The 20,608-nt window shown below is 41.0% G+C and overlaps 3 protein-coding genes across 4 annotated transcripts in view; 2 read left to right on the top strand and 1 right to left on the bottom strand.

The window, feature by feature from the left end:
- Nucleotides 1-20,608, top strand: part of Trp1 (translocation protein 1) — a 66,698-nt gene that overhangs the window by 26,989 nt on the left and 19,101 nt on the right. The window lies entirely within an intron of this gene.
- Nucleotides 2,067-5,140, top strand: LOC143898388 (inositol polyphosphate 5-phosphatase K). The gene is made up of 9 exons (XM_077407834.1): nt 2,067-2,418; nt 2,511-2,633; nt 2,695-2,775; nt 2,882-3,029; nt 3,092-3,267; nt 3,362-3,589; nt 3,721-3,877; nt 3,952-4,129; nt 4,190-5,140. Exons 1-9 carry the CDS (start codon nt 2,393-2,395, stop codon nt 4,384-4,386), a joined length of 1,314 nt encoding a protein of 437 aa, XP_077263960.1. The 5' UTR covers nt 2,067-2,392; the 3' UTR covers nt 4,387-5,140.
- LOC143898383 (G-protein coupled receptor Mth2) lies at nt 4,988-12,762 on the bottom strand. Of its 2 annotated transcripts, none has more exons than XM_077407825.1 (7): nt 12,269-12,762; nt 11,019-11,910; nt 10,030-10,262; nt 8,361-8,527; nt 7,848-8,081; nt 7,180-7,443; nt 4,988-6,888 (listed from the first exon to the last, which is right to left on the bottom strand). In XM_077407825.1, exons 2-7 carry the CDS (start codon nt 11,112-11,114, stop codon nt 6,401-6,403), a joined length of 1,482 nt encoding a protein of 493 aa, XP_077263951.1. In that variant the 5' UTR covers nt 11,115-11,910; nt 12,269-12,762; the 3' UTR covers nt 4,988-6,400. The 2 variants fall into 2 exon arrangements, with proteins under 2 accessions (XP_077263951.1, XP_077263950.1); XM_077407824.1 differs by having other exon boundaries at nt 11,019-11,832.

Below are 20,608 nucleotides of genomic sequence, written 5' to 3'. Positions count from 1 at the left end.
TCTTTTCTTTTTTTTGCATAAATGGTTACCCGAGATGATTTTTACACCCCAATTGAAAGTCATTGTTATTAATTACATATTGCATATTTTGTAGTATATTCTATAATTTAGTATTTGAGAACATGGGGAAACCGGGGCTATATGTGTCCACAGTACTGCTATCTGAGGTTTTAAGAGACAGACGTCTCTACCATTGTAACGAATAGTTTAAAAATGCTCTACGTAAGAGATTCAAAAGTTGTTTGCTTTCTTGCGATGCTTCTCGCAGACGCATACGTTAAATGAAAAGCGAAAGCAATTATTCACATTTTTTGACGGTCGAAAAATTTGCTGCGCGACAGTAGTTTAACTAAAATTAAGGTAAGCAATTCATATAATATTACCAATTAATGTGTAGTTATCAGGCGCGAGAAGCATCAAATCTTAATTCCGCATAATCTAAAGCGACATGTTAAAGACTGAAAAACGTGGTCGGGGCTATCTGGTCCTATTTTTGATGGGGCAATGTGTCCACACTTCAATGTGTGTGTGTGACGGATTGTTCTTTTATAAATAGATAATGGCGCGTAACTACAAAAGAAAGACTTTCCTTAAGACGGATAATAAGTAAATATATTCAATAAAATTATATTTGGAGCGATTAAAAGAATAAAAATCAAGCGAGAATCTTTTCGCAAAAACAGCGTTAAACTTCAGGATTAAAGTTCGGGCTCTCAAAATACATTTTTTCCCACTTTCACCGGCTAGAACTCGACAAATATTGATTTTAAGTTGGGGTCTTCGGGAAATAAATTGTAGGGCTTTAAAAGAGCTACAAAATGAAAGGTTAGTAAATCATGTACGGTCAAAATTCGCCGAGTTATTGCGAAAAAACGAAATTTTTCATTCCCCCTCTCCCCCCTTAAAAACCCATCGGTCCGATTAACCCGACAACTCAGAAATAAGCTCTTCTACATCTCCCCAACAACCCTAAAAAGGTTTCATTGATACCGCTTCACTTCCGAGCAAAAGCCTTTTTTTTTGTCTAATTTGACTGGATGACTAATAGGACACTACGTGCGCTGCTCATACGACGACTCGTTATCCGCGTATCGGTTTCGTCGCGATGAAGATTGCATCGCGTGGTTTGCCGAAAAAAACTCAGAAAATTAGCGCATGATGTAAAGTCTATCCTGTCTGGTAAAGTACCCATGACAGATTTAACGCGAGACGAAATGCATTCCGAAATTTATCACAATTAAAAGAGGAACAATTAATATTTTTGTCTATGATTGTACAATTATCCCCTTCTGGTTAAACCATAATTTCCGACTCATTGTATATATAATATCCATATAATATCGCGCGAGTACTATATAATTTTAATATCTTATTGCGACATTTTTCGGTCTGCCTCAGATATCCTGTGGACGTCGTCTAAGATGTCTGCACCGATACTATAATTAATAGCCGGACACTTGTGCGTCTGCTCGATATCCGCACCTATATATCTGAGACCATTTTGGAATGTCCTGCGGTTATTGAGATATCCCAAAATGATGTCTGGAGGACGTCCCTTCAGATAAAGTGTGCTGTGTGGGAATCTATGTTAGTAAATAGTATAAGAAATAGAGATATTAGAGTTTATTATTAGTTTAAAGAAGAAAGAGTAAAAAGAGTTAAAAAGTTATAGAACTAGAATGTCATATTGCCTAAAGAAGAAGCAGAAGACACCTTTATTTTCCTTGCCTTCAGGATAATCATCTCAAAAAAAGCACGCGCGTAATGACAGATATGTCACACTTTCACAGTCACATGGAACGACGATCATGGCGGGGATGGTCACGTAGCAGGAGAAGAGAAGAGGAGGGTGGGGGAGGGGAGCTGTCTTCCCTCCGCACTTGTCACTTGTCATCTTGTCTATTGGTCTGTTTTCTGTTGCTGCACTGCTGAACTAGTGCACACTGGTGCAGTGAGTTAAAGTAAAACAAAATATACCTGTTCCATTCTAACTTATTGCACCAGTGTGCACTAGTTCAGCAGTGCAGCAACAGAAAACAGACCTATTGTCAACACCAACAGTATGGCTCCGTAGACGATGCGTATATACGTCGTACGGAATCGCGTGACCAGATGTTGCACGCGGCAGCGAATGCGATGAGTCTCGCTGGCGGTGCGACGGTAACATCGCGGCCGACATAGCCGCGGGTGAAAGGTGAAAGTACGAGGAATCGGAGAGGAACGGGAACGCGCGATGCGCGCGAGTTCCTAACCTGCCGAGCTGTCCAGCGTTGTGCGGAGTCATCGCGATGTGAATCAATGTGAATCCGTTTCCCTTAGCTACGCGATTTACGTAAATTCCTCGTAGGATCCCCTTGCCCCCCCCCTCCTTGTGTCGTCGAGCGCCCCTGAAATGGCGTGTCCGGTGGAACGGCTCAGGTAAATCGAAAAGAAGTAACCGGATCTATATAGGTTATATCTCGCAGAGAATGTATACTGTGTCTTGACGCGTTTCTCTTCACGCCGCATAGAATTTACTTCGTCACGTACAATGTGGCTACGAGGTTCCCGGATCCCAGACAGGACCTTCAGCAGCTTCTGGGCATTGCAGCCTGCGACGAGTCAAAGCTATGGCCAGATTTATATTTCATCGGGTACGTTTAAAACGTTTCTCTGCGTGTGTCAGATTTAATGATAAAGCGTGTGTGCTTTTAGTTTGCAGGAAGTTAAATCCCAACCGCAAAATATAGTGTTAGACTATATACTATTCGAGGATCCGTGGACTAAAGCCTTTAGGTAAGTCTCTTAGGACGATACAACTTGTATCATACATATGTAATTATTCGATATATATATATATATTCATTTAGGAGATGAAAATTAAATGCTGACATGTTTGCAGAGATGTGCTGAAGAAGTATGATTACGTGAAAATACGTTCGCAACGGTTGCAGGGTCTTGTTCTGAATGCTTTCTGTCTGAGGAAGCACTTGACGCATTTAAGATTGATAGAAGCTCAGTATACCAAAACGGGTTTCGGTGGCATGTGGGTAAGAAAGCAATGTGACAACGGCAATTGCTGTTCTACTAACAACGTGTTACTTGTCTTCAGGGAAACAAGGGTGCGGTGAGCGTAAGAATGAATGCCTACGGAGTCAGCATTTGCGTGGTGAACACGCATTTGACTCCTCATGACCACTTGCTAGCCGATAGAATAGCGGATTATAATACCATCGTGACAGATCATACTTTTACCGCTCCGTTTACATCGAGAATATTATATCACGAGTATGGATATTTTTATGCTGAAATAGGCATTACATATCATTCAAATAGAATTAACGTTCTCAGTAAATGTTATGTAATATACGCTTCTTACTAGCTATATATTTTGGATCGGTGACTTGAACTTTCGACTTAATGGAGAGGAGTTAACCGCCGCCGATATAGACTTACTGGTGAAGAAGAAGCAATTGAAGGAACTTCTCGAAAGAGATCAGTTGAGAATGGTGATGAAAGAGCAACAAGCCTTCGCCGAACTTAATGAAAGTAGCATCACGTTCCCGCCTACTTATAAATACGAGTTTGAGTCCCAGGAATTTGATCTCAAGTAAATTTATATAAATCTGAAAGTATAGTAATTATAAATTTCAGATATACATTTACGTATGTGATATATATTTACATTCTTTTTAATGGAACTAGCGTTTTAATATGTTATGTAATTAATTTGCCACGCAGGCGTAGACCGTCTTGGACCGACAGGATTTTATACAAAGTAAATGCGGCAGATATATACGACGACATAGAAATTCACACCGAGCAGCTTACTTACAAGAGCCATCCCAATTATAGCGTTTCCGATCACAAACCTGTAACTGGAGAGTTCAATATCGTGGTAAAAATACAGTCTTGTAGTACGTCACCCCTTTTTATCGAGCTACATGTGAATGACAAATTTTTTTCTTTTAGGTCAGACCTAATGTAGAAAACCACTTTGTGGAATTTCAAGACTGTACCGTGGAGGAAAATTTTATATCTTACAAACTGCAGAGAGATTTCATTCCAAGCAACGGAGACTGGATAGGTCTCTTTCCTAACGAATTTTCCAGTTTAGATGATTACATCATTTACGAATACGTTAGCCGCGGTAAGTTTCTCGTTCCATTACATTCGTTCCTGATGTTCCTAATAATTATTTAATATGTAGGTAAACCAACATCAGTTTCTGACGAACCTCACGCGAATACGGAACAAATATCATACAATGACTCGGCACTTCGTCTGTCGGAAATGTATTGCTTGGTGTATGTAGCTCAACGAGGAGATCTCATGGAGATTTTGGGTGTGAGTCCGGAATTTTCGGGCCCTCGCAGATCAATCGAACAGTGTGTTTTAGCTACATAAATTTTATAGCGAACAATCAATTTACTTAAAAAATAGCTTGCGCTTGTGATCGGTAATCGTTTTACCGAGAGATTAAATATCAAACTTTGGTCAATTTTCTAGATTAATGAAAATATTTTTTTTACTTGATTTTTTGTGGTCTTATTACCACAATCTTCTGGGAATTCTTAAATATTTTAAGGGTGAAATAGGTTCACTACTCTAAGTTGTGACTTGGGAAGTTAAATGAATCAAGAAATATGGCCTTTAATCGGAGGGTGCTTTTGGTATGGTGTGATAAGTTTATAAATTAGAAGCATCACATACGAAAAACGATGCTTTGCACGTAGGATTTAAATGTTACTTTTGGTACCTGGTTTTCGCACTCTCAGGCTGCCGCTTAGAGTGCGCAGCGGTGTATTTAACGTCCGCTTTAGAGCTTACGGTGAGTGCACGTTTTTCTACACGCGAGATCTTCCTCGATTCATTGACGCCCGCTGTTATTAGAGAATAGGATAGGTATAAAATTATTTTTTCCTGCCTCTCGAGCGTTAATGGATTATGCGAGTGCGCTCACGTTATATATCATGACTATTTTTGTAGTATAATTTTTCGCAGCTAATTTGGATTCTGGCAAAGTACGCTTGTACTATAAAGATTATATTGTTTGTTATATGTATATATATAGCGCGCTGTCGAAAAAAAAGTAAACGAACAAATGTACACTATGGTTTTAAAAAGGAAACGCAAGAATAAAGGATATTAATATTTTTTATTCGTCTCGATTCATTTTTGTGCCTCGTCGTTCTATATATATTATGCATGATATATTCAATAAATTAATATCTACCACGACAATAAATAATATGTGCTAACTACATACAGAACATAACAACACGATGCAACAACAATATGTGTAAAACCTGTTTTTCATCAAATCCAGTATATAATACGCGATGTTGATGTGTTGTGGCGAACTTACAGTTGTGTATGAACGTGTTTTGACGTAGCCTATTCAATATCCTGCGCTTTGTTTGGACGTAACTGTGCAATGTATTAACATAACGCGTTATACTTGAATGAAATGAAGGCTTTAACCAACAATGTTGCTGTATTGTTCAACAGTAAGCACGACGCGTAAATACAAAGGTATAAATGGTACATTATTGACGCGAACATCGATTTGCGGCGTGAATTTAAGCAGTACAACTATCGCAACATCTCGACTTACGATGCATAATTAGTACTAACAAGTAGCACTCTCGATAAACATCGATTTACGATTACGGCCGGTTCTCACATTTATAATTATGCCGCGATTGCGTTCTTATCACTTGAGATCCTTGAGTGAGGTCTAGCAGTTACCCGTTTCCCCAACGGTTGTATAATTAGCGCAGAAACACAATGCGACACAGCGTGCGCTATATATTTCGCGGAGGCGGACGAATAATGCGTTGTGTAACACGTTACCTTGCAGAAAAGAATTTATTTTCACATAACGTCACGATTGAACTGCGATTCAACGCGCGCGGCGTCGTGTTGTATACGTATCCCTGTGAATGCATTATACTCGAAATAAAACATGCGCCGCGCGGATTGATATTTACGATTGCAGATAATATTGCAAAAAAAAAGAGGACTAGAACTATTACTTATATAACGCACGATTGCGATTCAATTAAATATAAATAATCTCCTTCGGGCGAAAGTTCCGCGCGTCGGATCTCGCGGGCTAATTCCGTGCTAACTCGAGTGGGTTTGCAACGAAATTGCACGAATAATATATATTTCGTGTCTCTTCATCGAGCGTCATCGAGAAGGCCGCTCTATTTCGCCGTTGCACATAGCGAAGTTAAAATAACTTTTTATCGTCGTCATGAGATCCCGGCTCCTTCCATCCACCGGTCTATCGGTTTATCGATTGCTTCAGGTTTACAGCCGATATCACGTACTATCGGCCAAACCGCCTGCGTTAAATGTATCGTCCTCTTATACGTTCAGAAAGAGATCACTCTCTTTCTTTCTGAGAACTTTTCTAAGAATGATTAAACGATCTCTCTGGGATATCGCCGTTTATCACAGGCAGTAACGCCAGGTCCATGCTCCCGACGTCCAGTTCCGTGGTGTCTATCCCCCGTATTTTCTGTATTCGATGCCAAACGAAGTCCCTGATGGGCCTCCTCAGGACGAACAGACCGAAGATGAGGACACCTTGAAGCGCGTTTACCAAATCGAACGCCGTCCAGTCGAAGGGATCGCCGCCGACCCACCAGGAGATTAATTCCATCATCCAGTTGAGACCCATCAGAAAGAAGAGGACAAGGCAAACGATGAAGGTTCGCTTGAGTCTGCGAAAGAGCCTTTGATCGTGCCGATCGATATGCTGGTTCCTCGCCAGCCGTCTCAGCGCGAGCTCTTGCTGGTAGCGGCTGATCCTGATGGCAGTGATTACGAAGAGGACCGTGTTCGTCAACAAAAGGAGACCGACCGGCACGTAGAAGTACGGCATGGCTTCCGCGTCGGCTGCAGAAAGAGCGATAATAATTAATACCCGATATTGGCGAAGCAAATTGTTCAGCAAAGCGGAAAGACGGAAGGCTCGAATTACAACAATTTTTCATTCAATATATCTTTAATTTAATTTAACTAAACCCCCCAATGGAGTTAAAATAGTACTGTTTTATGTTGAAATAATAAATTTTGACACGCGTGATGGTTAAAAATAACAAAATATGTTATTTAACTCAAGGTATTGATTTAAATTTCATCCTTATTTAACAGTGTTACGAGTTCTGTAAATGGATCGAGACTCACACTTGAACCAGCAGCTCTCGCTACCGAAAGCGGGCTTGACGTAGGTCATGGGTATTGTAGGACTGAGATCCATTGCCATCGAGACGAGAATGAGGACCGCTGGGCAGCCCCAGGCCCATATCGAGTAGTAGAAAAACAGCATTTTAGGCTGGATTCTCCGCTGCGCGCACTGCTTCACGTGATGGCGTACCAACGACCACGTTTCGATGCATATCACGTTCAGCCAGAAGAAGCAGGCCACGAAAGAGAATTGGATGACGAATGCTGAAAACGACACCGACCGCGGTCTCTCAATCAATCTGCCTGTCATTCACGTGTGTCGTCATACTTCCTAAAGCGAACCTGCCGCGTTACACGACGCCGCCGAAATTATACCGCTCGGTAAAATTAAGTGACAGTTCAAAGTCCAACCCTCAAATTATAGGCTACCATTTAAAAATTATTAATTACAACTTTTTATTATCTTCAAATTTTTGTAACAATCTTCTTGTAATAAATTTGATTTAAATATTAAATTCGATTAAACGTTCAAGCAGCAGCGTAATTAAAAAGAGAGAGATTTTTCTACTAATCAAAAATCATAATTTTCTAAAAATGTATACTTACGTACTTTTATTTAACGGTGTCACACTTACAATATTTTTTTTGTTGATAATTAATTATCTTACCCATGCTAACGCAGGCTTGAGGTGCTAATTGCTCGCTTGTCAGTTGCGTAATGGCCAAAGTAGTGAAGGCCAGTGCCAAGCAGCCGCAATAGTGGCAAAGGGCTTTCCCATGGATGTCCCTCAACCTCGGCGTTATCGCGTATGCCGCGATGGTGAGTATCAAAAAAGGAACTGAGATTAGGAGCCCGCAGGCGTAAATGATGACTCGCGCATCCGTGGTAGGGACGGCGATGTCTGCAAAATCGTTGCGTTCCATTAAAGACTTAAGGACGAGGAGACTCAAAAGAAATTAAATATCAAGTAACTGTCGATTTTTGTTTGGTGATATGTGGATCTGTTACATAAAAATGATACGTTATTATTTTTTTAAGTTGAAATCCCACAGAAGGATTCAGGAGGATTATCAATGAAGATCGAATGTCTTCATATGGAAAAACAGAGATACAGATAAACACAGTTAGGAAAAGTTCGGGAGGATTTTCTGATCTTACATTTAGTTCCTTCCGTACGAACCTTGAAAACAAACGAATGCCCTAAGTCCCAGCTCGGGCACGACCTCCATACAGTAATCTTTGCCGGGCATCAGCATAATCGGTACGTGATCGATTCGCGGCGCGAAGATGGAACCATTCATCAATAAGTAATACTCATCCTCGCTTTCCTCCGGATGTAGCATGTACCTGAAAACCGCTTCGTCAAATACGTGCGCGCTCGTATGTGCAAACGTCGGATCGTCGGGCTTGAGAAAGGTGCTTGAGAGTCGAGTATTCGAGAAGTAAATGAAGTTTTAATTTACTTTGAATACCCGCACCAGGATACACACACCGCGACAGGAGATATCTTTCCGAGAAACGCGCGTTTCTGTAATCAATCGCTCATGAGAAACGAGTTTTGCTTGTGCACGAGGAAATAATTTCTGTCTAATTGCTACGGAAATCGCGATAATATTTTTTACGGAGGAAGAGAACGGAATAAAGCGTTATTTATCACAATTCACGATTGAATGTCGCTCCTGAATATCATCACTCGAATCGATCCATTGAACCACGTTACAAGAATATAACAAATTTTATTTTGCCAATTATTCAATATAAAAATAACGTTATCTACAACGAAACCTGATTAAAAATTATACATGGTTGTCCGGAAAAGTTGTGCCGATTTTTAAAGAAAAGTAAAAGCAATATTTTTTTATATGTACACAGATATCTCTTTATTCAGCTACGTACTACCTTTTATTCTGCAATTTCTTGTTATTTTATACATTTGAAGATTCCATCTTGAAATCTCTTATACATTTTCTGGCGAGGAATAAAGCCTCTCAAGTTTCGGACAACCTGACGTTTTTATAAATCCGTCTGGATTCACGCGTTGTATCTTCATTGTTTATACAAGCATAATTCACACGCTGTTACGTTTTATCCGTTCGTACTCTATCTATGTGTGAGTACCCTTTATCAATAATTCATGAACAATAACGCGGCGATGTCACTGTCATCTATCGCTGTTTTACACATCCGCTGCGATTAAACGTCCCTTTATGATTTCATCTCCGCCGATTATCACGATACGATATAATTTTTTTTTCATTGGAAAAGGAAAAAATTATTAACGATACGTTATCTGCCGGCAATAAGTGCGCGCGCGTGGAATCCAAACTTGTAAATTACTTTCAATAAGATACACAATTGCTTGTTCGATATATCATAAGTACCCGAGAAATGTAATATCGAGAGTGCAGTTATCAATTCATAATATCAATTATACTTTTTTCAAAGAAAGTGTTATAAATAAGTTCATCTTACAATTTTCAAGATATAGATACTTAACTTGCGATTACGTAAGGCCTTAGTAGGTTTATATTTCGCGCGATTGGTTTTTGGTTGGATTTTCCAAATTTTACAATCGATACAATAGATTGCAATTGATAAATTGATATTTGAGTCGACTAGTATTTAAGTCGATGGGCCACAACGCGAAAACAGAGTCTTATCGTAAAATGTGACCAACCACGGCATTCCGATCTATTGATAAAGATATCGACAGTACGAGGTCTACGCATTTTATATATTATGTAACGGACGACCTTCGGTAAGATGGTTTGTTAACACGTGGCTCTCTCTCGACAGATTCGATCATTCAAATCTTCACAGATCCTCCTCGTATTCCACATTATACGTACTTTAGACTGCAGGGATTTCCCACGATAGCGACGAATGTCTTATATTCGTCGCCGGGCACCAGCGCGCCGGTGCGATTAAAGTTGCTGAAGAAAGGTGAAAAATACACCGTGTCGTTCGAGGAGGCGCAAACGGTATTCTTGTTCCTATCTTTTGCAAGGACCTCGCCTATGGGGCAACATTTCCCCGCCAATGGCAGACTCTTGTGTTCCTCCGGCACTACGGTCTCATTTTGCTGAAACGAACATATTGAAAGTATTTTGCGATTGCCGATGTTGTAGCAACGACGTTGTCGTTGTCTCGACGTTCCAAAATTCGGAGAAAATGCAAGCATTCGAGACGCGTCGCAAGCGTAAATAAGAGGATAATGACGTAAATGATGGCAGAAAACGTTAGCGTTGTTGGCGTTGTGAACTTGTCATTATGGAAATTGACTTGACATTATTCGAAGACAAAGGGCAAAGAAAATTTGAATTTTTTTTCGCAACTTCGGAACTTCTATGAAACAGTCTCTATATATGTATAATATAAATAAACATAGATCGTTGAGTAAACAACAGTACCTAATATAGCAATCTGTAAATTGATAAACTGATCGCAGGTTTTCGAAGAATTTGTACTGTTTATATTAATTTGCATACAGGAGTTGCCGATATGCATCGAGACGCGTTTCGAATGAATATCTTCTTTTAGAAACTACACTTTGTTTTTCTCAGCTTCTCGATTTCCTATGCAATCTCGTAAAGATCAGATATCTGCGTAGAGCTTTTACAACCGAAGTTATCTGGACAATATCAAGAAATTGGTATCAATAGTGACTACTCGATCTAAATATAATTCAGCGAGAGAGAGAGAAAGAGAGGGAGAGGGAGAAAGAAAGAAAGAGAGAGAGAGAGAGAGAGAGAGATGCGAAATACGTGAAGCTCAGGCAAATAAATATAAAACCTAAATCTGGTATGTCATAAACGTCGAAGGTCGAAGGTGCACTTACCAATAGGATAGGATATATAGTGGGTACCACGTCACTCGTGCATGCAATTGGCGTCAATAAAGACACGAAAAAGACGCAAACGTGAATGAGTCGCATCCTGAATGAGTTTGCACCTTATCAAAGTCTATCGAGTCAATGTTGAGCGTCGAGCTCGAGATTTATACTGCGTCTATCTCTGAATTAATGCGCGTCAAAGCACTTCGCATTGAGCATAATCGAACTTTGAATTTTTCAATTATCGTACTTTGCGAACGGAAATGGTGATTCGGCCTTGGTCCGGATGTACCGACGCTACGATTACGCTATGCGACACTTGTCTCGGCGACATTTAGGCGAGACAGGCGCTTTCGCTCCTCTTTCGTCACAGCTCGATATCACATTAGATCTTGCACATTTATCTTGTCACACCCTGGTTACACTCGCCGATAAGTCTTCCGTGCAACGCCGGCGTTATTTGCTTGATCGATGCCGGTTTTAATTGAAGATTTCAGTCACCTTTCTCTCTTTATCTCTCTCTCTCTCTTTCTTTCTCTCTCTTCCTCTCTTGTATCCGCCGGCTTTAGTTGAGCCTTCAGTTAGTCAGACGGATAAATCCGAAGCTCTCGAGAATTATGGAATCGAGACTAGCAATGCGTTATCGGTTGATTCTCCAACGATCACCCATACATTTCGTTATCTCGCACTCTCACCGACGACGCACCGACCTTTTTCAGCGGTTTCTTCGCACGAGTGCACGTGCCATCGATCACACTCGATGTCGGTGTGAGCATTAAGTCATCCGGAAATTCCTGCCGGGTCCTGCGATCCGAAACACCTACGGCGATGAAGATTTTATCATACGGTTAGGACGTCGGTTAGATTTCGTCGTGAGGTAACATCGCCCGGCGCGAGCCTAGGCTTAAGATATCGAGACTTTTAAAGAAAGGAGATCTTTTCGCTAATATACGCAGCTATTTCGGAGTCCGAGCCGGATTAAGCAATTTAATTAAAGCAATCTCGTCGGCGCGACGGAAACGTCACTTTCGAGAATTAGGAGGAGTGCCGTATCGGAGAAGATAGGCAACCGATGACGAATGGTCATTGACCTGCAACTCCCGCTATACTTCGTCACTCGAGAACGAACTTTATTGTAGTCCCGCGGCGATTTCCGCTCATTAACTCAGTCTATATTATTTCCTCTCCTATTCGACCGTTAGGCCGAATCTTCGAAATTGATCGTCTCCGCGCGCGCACCGAGAAGGCGAACTTACGTGAGACTGTCGGAAATTCGTAGATCCTCGTTGTCGCCGCGGCACCCACGTGCGCGATCGATTCTTTCTTTCTCTCGTGAATTATCGAACACCGTGTACAGCGGTTGATTGATTATTAAGGACCCACGAACGCACAGTCACACACATACACACACGTGCTCAATCGCCCGATCTTCACCGAGTCGTCGTTTTTCTCAGTCGAAACGTGATTATCCACATTAAAAGTCTTGATATTATATCAAGCCTTCCGCGAGATCGTTTACTTATCCAACTGATTTCCTTGCGTTACTCGCGAGCATCTTCCGCGAAAAATTACTTTGAATTTTTACTTTAAGCGGTGGGAGATCCTTTCGACGATCGGAGATCGACAGCGTGCCTGGTGCCTGGCGATCGGCAAGATCGACGCGGCACGCAGCTTTAACGATCGACGTCCGAGAACTGACTGGCCGGACACCTCGATCCGCTGGTGCCTTTATCGAAGAAGAGAGCGCGAGAGAGAGAGGTAAGAACATGATGCACGCACTCCGACGAACGTGCCGATGGCTAAGCTCGTATATACGTACGTTCGAACGTGATGTATACCAAAAGTATTTCACGGAGGGGGCGTTATCGATCCCCTGGGACAGATATTTGTTCGATCTGGTCGATTCGCTAAATAATCGCGTAACCCGCCGTTCTCGGAAAGACCTATCCCTTATTACGCGGTGACATATAAATTCCCCAATTAGCTTGATCCGCTATTCACTTCCCGCCGAGCAATGCGATAATTTGTTAGCATGTAATTTATTGATTACAGAATTGTGTTAATTTTTGACCCAAAAGATAGATTAAAAACTTCTTCTCTGAGAAATAGATTAGATCAGGGACAGCGAAGTATAGTTAGAAAATGCACTGTAAGCAATTCTGTTGGTTGAATCAATCGGTCCGATTAGGTCAATCGGAGTTTAGTCGAAGTCATCTCCCTAGGGAAGCTTCACTAATTTTATCTCCCACTGCTCTATTGCGCAGCGCTCATAAATAAGTTCGCCGTATGTCGTAAATTATGCCCCCGGTAAATCGTAAACTAATCTACTTGCGCTATAATTACGTAGATTCTCACATGGCATACAAAATATAAATACGTCAATGTTTGCAGAAAGTGTCACGTGTGACTTACATGAGTCATACACGTGCGCGTTGGCGCATTCATTAAAAGCTTTTTCAATGAAAAATAACGAGGTACGCCCGAAGGGACGTCTCATTAACATTCGACAAAATTATACGGTCTTCGCCGAATCGATACCGGCCTCCTCTCGAAAAAAAATCTAGCCTTATCAATTCGAACATCTGACGCAACGTACACATATTCTTTTAGATAACCCGAGCACTCAAGCATTATAACAACGTTATTGCATTACACGATTACACCATTACCGTGATTGTAAGAACAATGTAAATACGCAGCCAAAAAATTTTAGGAATTTTTATGCGCTTCCATAGAGCGAGATGTGCAACCGTTTCACTCTATCTAAGAAGACAAAGTATTCTTTGCGCGAGCTCTATTTTTAGTCCGCTTTTGATAAGAAGAAAATAAACTACAAGTTATCCAGTAGATACCCAGTCTATCTTATTAGGAAACCACGTCGACGAAATTTCTTGAAAGCGACGTAATCGCGGCCGGCGCATCGCCACGTCATTTGCCGGTTCAAGCCTCCAGTGAACTTATTAATATTTCAACGATCGCGAGAAATCCTATTGGCGCTTCTTCGAAGATTCTACTCGATCGATCAGGCCTTCTCCCTCCTCGGGGTGTGTCTATTCCGCATGGTCTGCAGGCTTTATGTATACATACAAGACGCAGCGGGGTGCAACAAACGGAGCGCAAACGAAGGCTGGGCTGCGTGGGCCTCGCAAGGTATTGCGACAAAGCATAAAATTTAGACCGTGTCTCTATTTTCGGTCGGTGGGATGCAAACGTTGAAACAACTCACACGTCTAACGTTCCGATTCATTCTTCAAAGAGTCATTACACATTACACTGGTCGACGTGTGAGACGCGGATTGGGTTTCTTGAGTCGTTTCCCGTATAAATTTTTGGCCGCTGAATCAGAATCTGTCAGTAAAACTTTTCCATCGCATCTGGTTTTTGAAAAAATTGAGGTCAAATGTGCAAAAAAGGTGTTTTTAGCCATTTTTGACCAAGTATAGATGATGAATCCAATATGTCAAAAAATTAAAAAAAAATCTTAAAATGAAGGTTAGACAATATACTTTAAGCTAAGCAAACCCATAATTAATCCGCAATCATCCATCGCGAGCTACAATTAACGTTCTTTTGTGGTGGGATGCGCTTACGCCTCACCAGCCGTTGGCTGAGGGCCTGAGGAAAATCAGACATGAATTCAAAGTACACCACACTCACAATTTTCATCCAATTCAAGTTTGTTTTTTAAATTTAAGAGCGATAGAAAAGTTTTAATGACAGATTCGGATTCAGCGGCCAAAAATCTACAGGAAACGACTCGAGAAATCCAATCCGCAGCTGACACGTCGACCAGTGTTATTATTGCGATATTATTATAAACGGTTGTTTAGACTCGACGGTCTGAAATTAATTTTTCGTTTCTTTCATTGCGTCGAACTGACAGGAAAAGATAAAGAGGCAAGTTCTGTTAGCTACAGAGAACTCCCGGATAAAAATAACAAATATCTAAAAATTGCTTGGGTTGCGTGAAAACCCATGTTGAGAGAGCAGTTTTTCTGTTAATTAGAGGAAAAAATAAGATCGACGTTTACATAGATTGTTATCTAAATGCAATTTGATGCTATTAATAGTGCATAGATATGTAGATTCGAACTGCGTGATTCGCGTCATCGTCTCTCTTTCTCTGTCTCTGAACAAGCTTTGGATTCGAAGCTTGCAAGACTCTTTTAAACTTTAAAGCAAGAGTTATTTACACGATCCAAATTCGAACGGACGGATTCATCGTTCGGAAGTGAATTCGACTTTCGCGTGTGGGTGACTTCTTTATTTTACTTTAGCCGGCCCGGGCATTTTTACTAAACCCGGGTTACCGTACCAAAAATCAGATACAGAGACATGCCGTGACGTCGTACAAATTGTAATTTTGAATTTGACAATCGTATCGGTTTTGCGTTTAGAATGTGATTTCGGGAAGTTTTACTATCACGTACCGATAATATATATGTCGTTATGACGATTGATAAAGTCACGGGCCTCGGGACTAGGACTAGGCTATAAATATACGCTTGACGCAGAATGCGCAACCTCTTCCTACACTCGGCGGCGGAGGAGAAGAGGTAAGCGTACGCGCGTCTGGCGAAATGAAAGATGAAAGAGCGAGAAACCGATGACGCGAAGAGAGAGAGAAGCGCGTAGGTGCGTAACTAAGAAATCCATGTTGTGACGTCCAGAACATCCTACATATGATGGAAGTTCCGAGTCGGCGTTTTACGTAGGAAGAAGGAACGACGCTATCAGTCCCATTAAAATTCCCACAAAGCGAGTCTCTATACCTATAGCAAGAAAATGACGGTGTTCGATTTGAGTTTGACGTAGATGATTGCAATTTAATTATTTCCTTTGGAATTTTCACGCTAAGGTACATAAATCTCCGAGAAACCTCATATCGAGAAATAAAGATAATGAAATGAGATTTCATTGAAAAAGACATCGGCTCATTTGGATCGAGATTCTAGAAGAGGACCCTTTACAGTGCAAATAAAAATTTGATGATAGACATGAAAAATGAATATTCTTGATTTGAAAATATCTTCAGTTTCAACATGGAAATCTTAAAATGAAATTGTATTACGTTAAACGAAGAAAACTTGCTTGAATAAAGTCATTACATAGTTTAACCAAGAAAAAAAATGTTGAAATAAAGAGTTGAAATTCTTATAAGAAGATATAGATTGTTTCGTATATGAGCAAGATCACTATATAATCTTCTTATAAAAATTTCAACTTTTTATTTCAACATTATTTTCTTGGTTACATGAAGTTTTCTTGAGAGAGGAGAACTATACATTATATAATAACTTCATTCAAGCAATAAGTTTCCTTCGTTTAACGCAATATACTTTTTTTCAAGATTTCCACGTTAAAACTAAATATATTTTCAAATCAAGAATATTTTTCTCTTCTGTATAGAATTTATTTAAAGAATTGAACTGAAATAATTTAACTTTTCTTTCTTTAGAGTTTTATTTTTCCGCTGAGAAGTAAAGAGGAAGCAAAATAAAGACTAGGAAGATTTATGTTAATGTAGTCAAAGCGAATGAAGCTAATATATTCACGTGGAGAGCTCAATGCCGTTCTCTGTCTGATATCCGCTTCGAGCTCGTCTCGCGAACTATACTGCTCTCTGTTAAAGTGTTCCGCAGACTCCGAGGTTCACAAACGGTCGGTAACACAGCGTAATTACGTGGTAGACAATGAGTTTCTTATTAAGCATTTTCATCTGAAAAACTGCAATCGTGAACGACGACGAACCGTCGCGTTAGCTTCTCGTTCGAGGGAAAGGCGCTTCCCAAATGGCCGAAAATTTCGGGAAAAATGTTCAAATACCCGGTCAGAGACACTCGTTAAACAGCAATGCCGTAATTCAATAAGGACGCTCGAATTAATATATGTAAAACCGTACCGGAGTTATACGTTACGTCGCGTAAAAGTACGTCGCGGTCGCCTAAGTTTTTATTGCAAGGTCCGCCGAAGTCACACATACACGCATATATTATAAATACATGCGTACACACACACGCAGAGGGGTCTCTCTAGTTCCTCGGCGACTGAAATCTTTCTCTCGGGCGAAACTTCGGGACATAAAACTTCTCCGTGCCTTTTCCTTCATATATGCACTCCGCACGAATTATTAAAGCGCAGAGTCAGCAGGTTTTTGCCCGCATTTGTATATTTGTGCATAAAGTATACTTTGCGTGGTTTACATCACCAATATCTTTCTTCTCTCTATTTCGCTTCGCGCCGTCTCACTCGCGTCTTTATCGGGTTCGGTTTTTGTCCATAAATCAACCCGCACCGTCGTGGCCGACGCGCTCTTTGATCCTATCGGGAACTGCACACGATGCGTAAATTAACTAAATAATTCGATTCGTCGAAGTCATTTGCATGCGTAATAAAAATTACGCGTCAGCGACATAAAAACTAAACGCATTTCCGCGAACGTTTATCCCTGGCATCTCCTCTCGTTTCGTAAAGATCAATTTCTGAAGCTAATAATAATAACAATAACGGTAATTTAATACTCATTTACAATCGATACACGATAAAGTCTAGTTTAGAGTTAGAGAAACGAGCTCTTTTAGAGGACTCGACGCGGGAACTTCTTCGTTTTATGTCGGAATATTCGTTCGTGCGATCGCGGGGATACAATCGCAAGGTTTCGAGAACCGGATTCAAGGCTTCTTCTCGAAGCTGAAGGGCCGAAACGCGACGTCACGCGCGAAATTGTCGCGAGTCTCGCGTGCATCCACGGTCAGTGACGTCGTCGGTTCCTCTGCCGTGCCCGTGCACGCATCGTGCGCGCTTTTCGCGGTGACCATGCATTGACATGGTCCACCCGACCTTGGCGAACGTACTTTGTTTGTTTCGTGTTTGCCTTAAACACGCAAATAAACTCGGCAACAGGCGTTATCAGGTCCCGGGACGCATCAGTAAGCTCTCCCGGGTTACGATATAGCATCAGAAATTATATATAAAAATATGCGCAGTACAAGAGTAGATGATTGATTTGGACAGCAAAAGTCATTTTAAATTAAAGTAAAGGCCTTGGCATATGGAAAAACTTGAGCGGTAAGTAAATTGACCAATCATAAGTCAAATACACAGAAAAAAAGAAAGTGTTAAATCGAGAAGCAAGAATCTATAATCTTGAGATGGTATATAAATTGCGCTAAATTACATAATTAAGAAAAAAAGTTGAAATTCTTATAAGAAGACTATAGATTCTTGCTTATATACAGGTATACAAGTCTTGATATAACACTTCTTTTTTTTCTGTGTGTATGCTCGAAAACTTAAGATATAGCTATTTGTTAATTTGTTTACTGCTTAAGTTTTTCTATATGCCCCTACTTCTTACTTGCGAAAAGATCATTAATTGATCAGATTTATCTTCTACGACTGTTAAACCTTCTTTCTCGTGTACGAATCGTCTTCCTCGAAAAATTTAGCAATTCTTTTTCAATAGAAACTGTCCAGCAATTAAATAAATAGGATACAATCTAAACATCCTGAATAGCTTCTTTCGTTCTGTCACGAGATTGCATCTCTTAAAATCCCTTCATACGAGATAATGCAATTAATGTTCAGTTCGCGTGCGTCGATCGCAGGTACGGAAATATGGCTTAATGCGGCCTCGCCGGGGACCGCCATGATCTTTCTCCTTCCCCCTTCTCTCCCTTCCCGCTCCACGCGCCCTTTTTAATAAAAATATTTTCCCCCTCGGCCCTGTGCCGTGGCCCTTTCCCCTACTCGAGAGAACCCGACTTCATCCCTCTCTCTCTCTCGCTCTCTCGTTGGCTCGCTCGATCGCTCGTATCGCGGTGTTGGAGTGAACGCGATTCGGGGTCCCCCTCACTGGAAGCACTTAGCGTGAAGGTATTTGTCTATCGAAAACTATACCCTCGTTGCTCGCGCCGAGAAATCTGTCCCTTTCGCACGCCCTTTTACGAGATTCCCTCGCGCAACGCACGAAGGAATTGCACCGGTTTACTCCGGAGTGACCGGAGTGGAGTGGTTCGGTAGTTGGCGACACGTGTGCCCGATTTGTGGACACGGGGGAGAGGCGGATATCAACTTCGGATTTATTCGTTGGCGCCCTTTCCCACCGACATACCATCGCGTTCGCGCCGCGCAGGTCGCACGCGCTAAAAAAAAATGTGCTAAAAGACGCTAAGAACTTGTAAAAAGGAAAATGAAGAAGATGATAAAGCTATTAACTATAAGCTGCTTAATCACCTTTATACGCTCGTATCATAATTACGCTCGAAAATTAAGCTAAAATAAGTAGCTTATCGCGTTGTGTTATCGTATACATATACGCGAACCCCATTAATTAGTAACTAAAAATATAAATTTCCTTGACGCTCGCGATAAATCAGACTTATTATTTTTTAAAAAAGGGAGCGAGATAGCAAGGTGGATACCAACGTGTTATCTCCCGATTATAGAATATTCATACTTCTCGAAAGTTCGAGTTCCGACGCGAACGGAGCTTCCGCCACAACCGGAGCGCGTTGCCCCCCGCAACCATTCTAGATATCTTCGATCCACACTGTATAGGCGTGTGCATTATGCAACGGGGATTTTGAACAAGGGAGAAAACGAAGAAGTGAGAGGAGGGGTGGACGGATTTTGTTTCGCGGAGTACGACACGATGTCGTCGAGGCGATTAAGCGATCGTAAAAGCTTAACTTCTCCCGACCTTCAGCAATCAATCGACGCTATTGTGGCCGATGTTACCTTCGGTACACTCTGTATACGCGTGCATATACAGTGCAGAGGCGCTCTCCCTCTTTTTCCCTCCCCTCCCCCCTCTCAATCTCTCTCTTTCTCTCTCCCGATCTATCTCTCGCTGGAACCTTATCTATCTCCACCATTCTATCTGTCTGTCTCTCTTCCTCTCTTCACGGTCGGTACTCCGCTCGCGAGCCGCTGCCTCGGCCTCGGGGCGAGGGATAAGAGCCTACCATTGCAGTGCTGTCGCTATCCACACCTTACCCTGTTCCAAAGTTCCGAGTATCGAGCACGAATTTTATTATAATTTCACTCTGTATCACGTTTAGTTTATAACGAAAGTACAATGTATATTTAATAGAGTTAGAAAGAGGTATTTAATAAATTGCATGTGCAAACCGACGTCAATGAAAATGTGTATACTTGAAAAAAAGAAAGTTTTCTCAAAGATTTTCATAATATATCATTCATTAAAAAGATGCTGACAGTGTTGTAAGATATTCTTATAATATTAGAGGTACATCATCTATTGCGAAATATTTTACTTTCCATGTACTTATACATATGTAATATGTATAGAATGAAAAGAATATTTGACATTTTTATTAAATAACATGATTAGCTTTGTTCTATTAAACCAAACTGTGGATGGAGAGGGATCCAAAGATCCCACCGCTTGAGAGGGTTAAGATACAATATTTTCTTAATACAAATTACGTATTAAGAAAAATGTTCAAGATCGAAGGTACCTATTAGGCTAATTAGGCGAACGGATGCATTTGAAGAGTCCCTAATCGAAGAGCGCGCGGTCGCGGTCTCCTCTCGAGTTATAACTCGATATATCAAGAGGACGTACGCTCGAG

The sequence above is a fragment of the Temnothorax americanus genome, unplaced genomic scaffold, assembly GCF_048541705.1.
Source record: "Temnothorax americanus isolate GAGA-0224 unplaced genomic scaffold, ASM4854170v1 Scaffold23, whole genome shotgun sequence".
Lineage (NCBI taxonomy): Eukaryota > Metazoa > Arthropoda > Insecta > Hymenoptera > Formicidae > Temnothorax > Temnothorax americanus.
Note: the sequence above shows the minus strand (reverse complement) of the source record. Positions and strands in the feature narration are given on the sequence as shown.

What these genes read in the sequence shown, in the direction of transcription:
- LOC143898388 (XM_077407834.1), top strand. Translation starts at nt 2,393, where the DNA reads ATGGCGTGTCCGGTGGAACGGCTCAG. An exon ending in TGTCCGGTGGAACGGCTCAG is followed by an intron (nt 2,419 to 2,510) that starts GTAAATCGAAAA and finishes CACGCCGCATAG; the next exon opens with AATTTACTTCGTCACGTACA. An exon ending in TTACGAATACGTTAGCCGCG is followed by an intron (nt 4,130 to 4,189) that starts GTAAGTTTCTCG and finishes TTTAATATGTAG; the next exon opens with GTAAACCAACATCAGTTTCT.
- LOC143898383 (XM_077407825.1), bottom strand. Translation starts at nt 11,114, where the DNA reads ATGCGACTCATTCACGTTTGCGTCTTTTTCGTGTCTTTATTGACGCCA. An exon ending in GGAAATCCCTGCAGTCTAAA is followed by an intron (nt 8,528 to 10,029) that starts GTACGTATAATG and finishes AGCGGTTTTCAG; the next exon opens with GTACATGCTACATCCGGAGG. An exon ending in TCAAGCCTGCGTTAGCATGG is followed by an intron (nt 7,444 to 7,847) that starts GTAAGATAATTA and finishes TGTCGTTTTCAG; the next exon opens with CATTCGTCATCCAATTCTCT.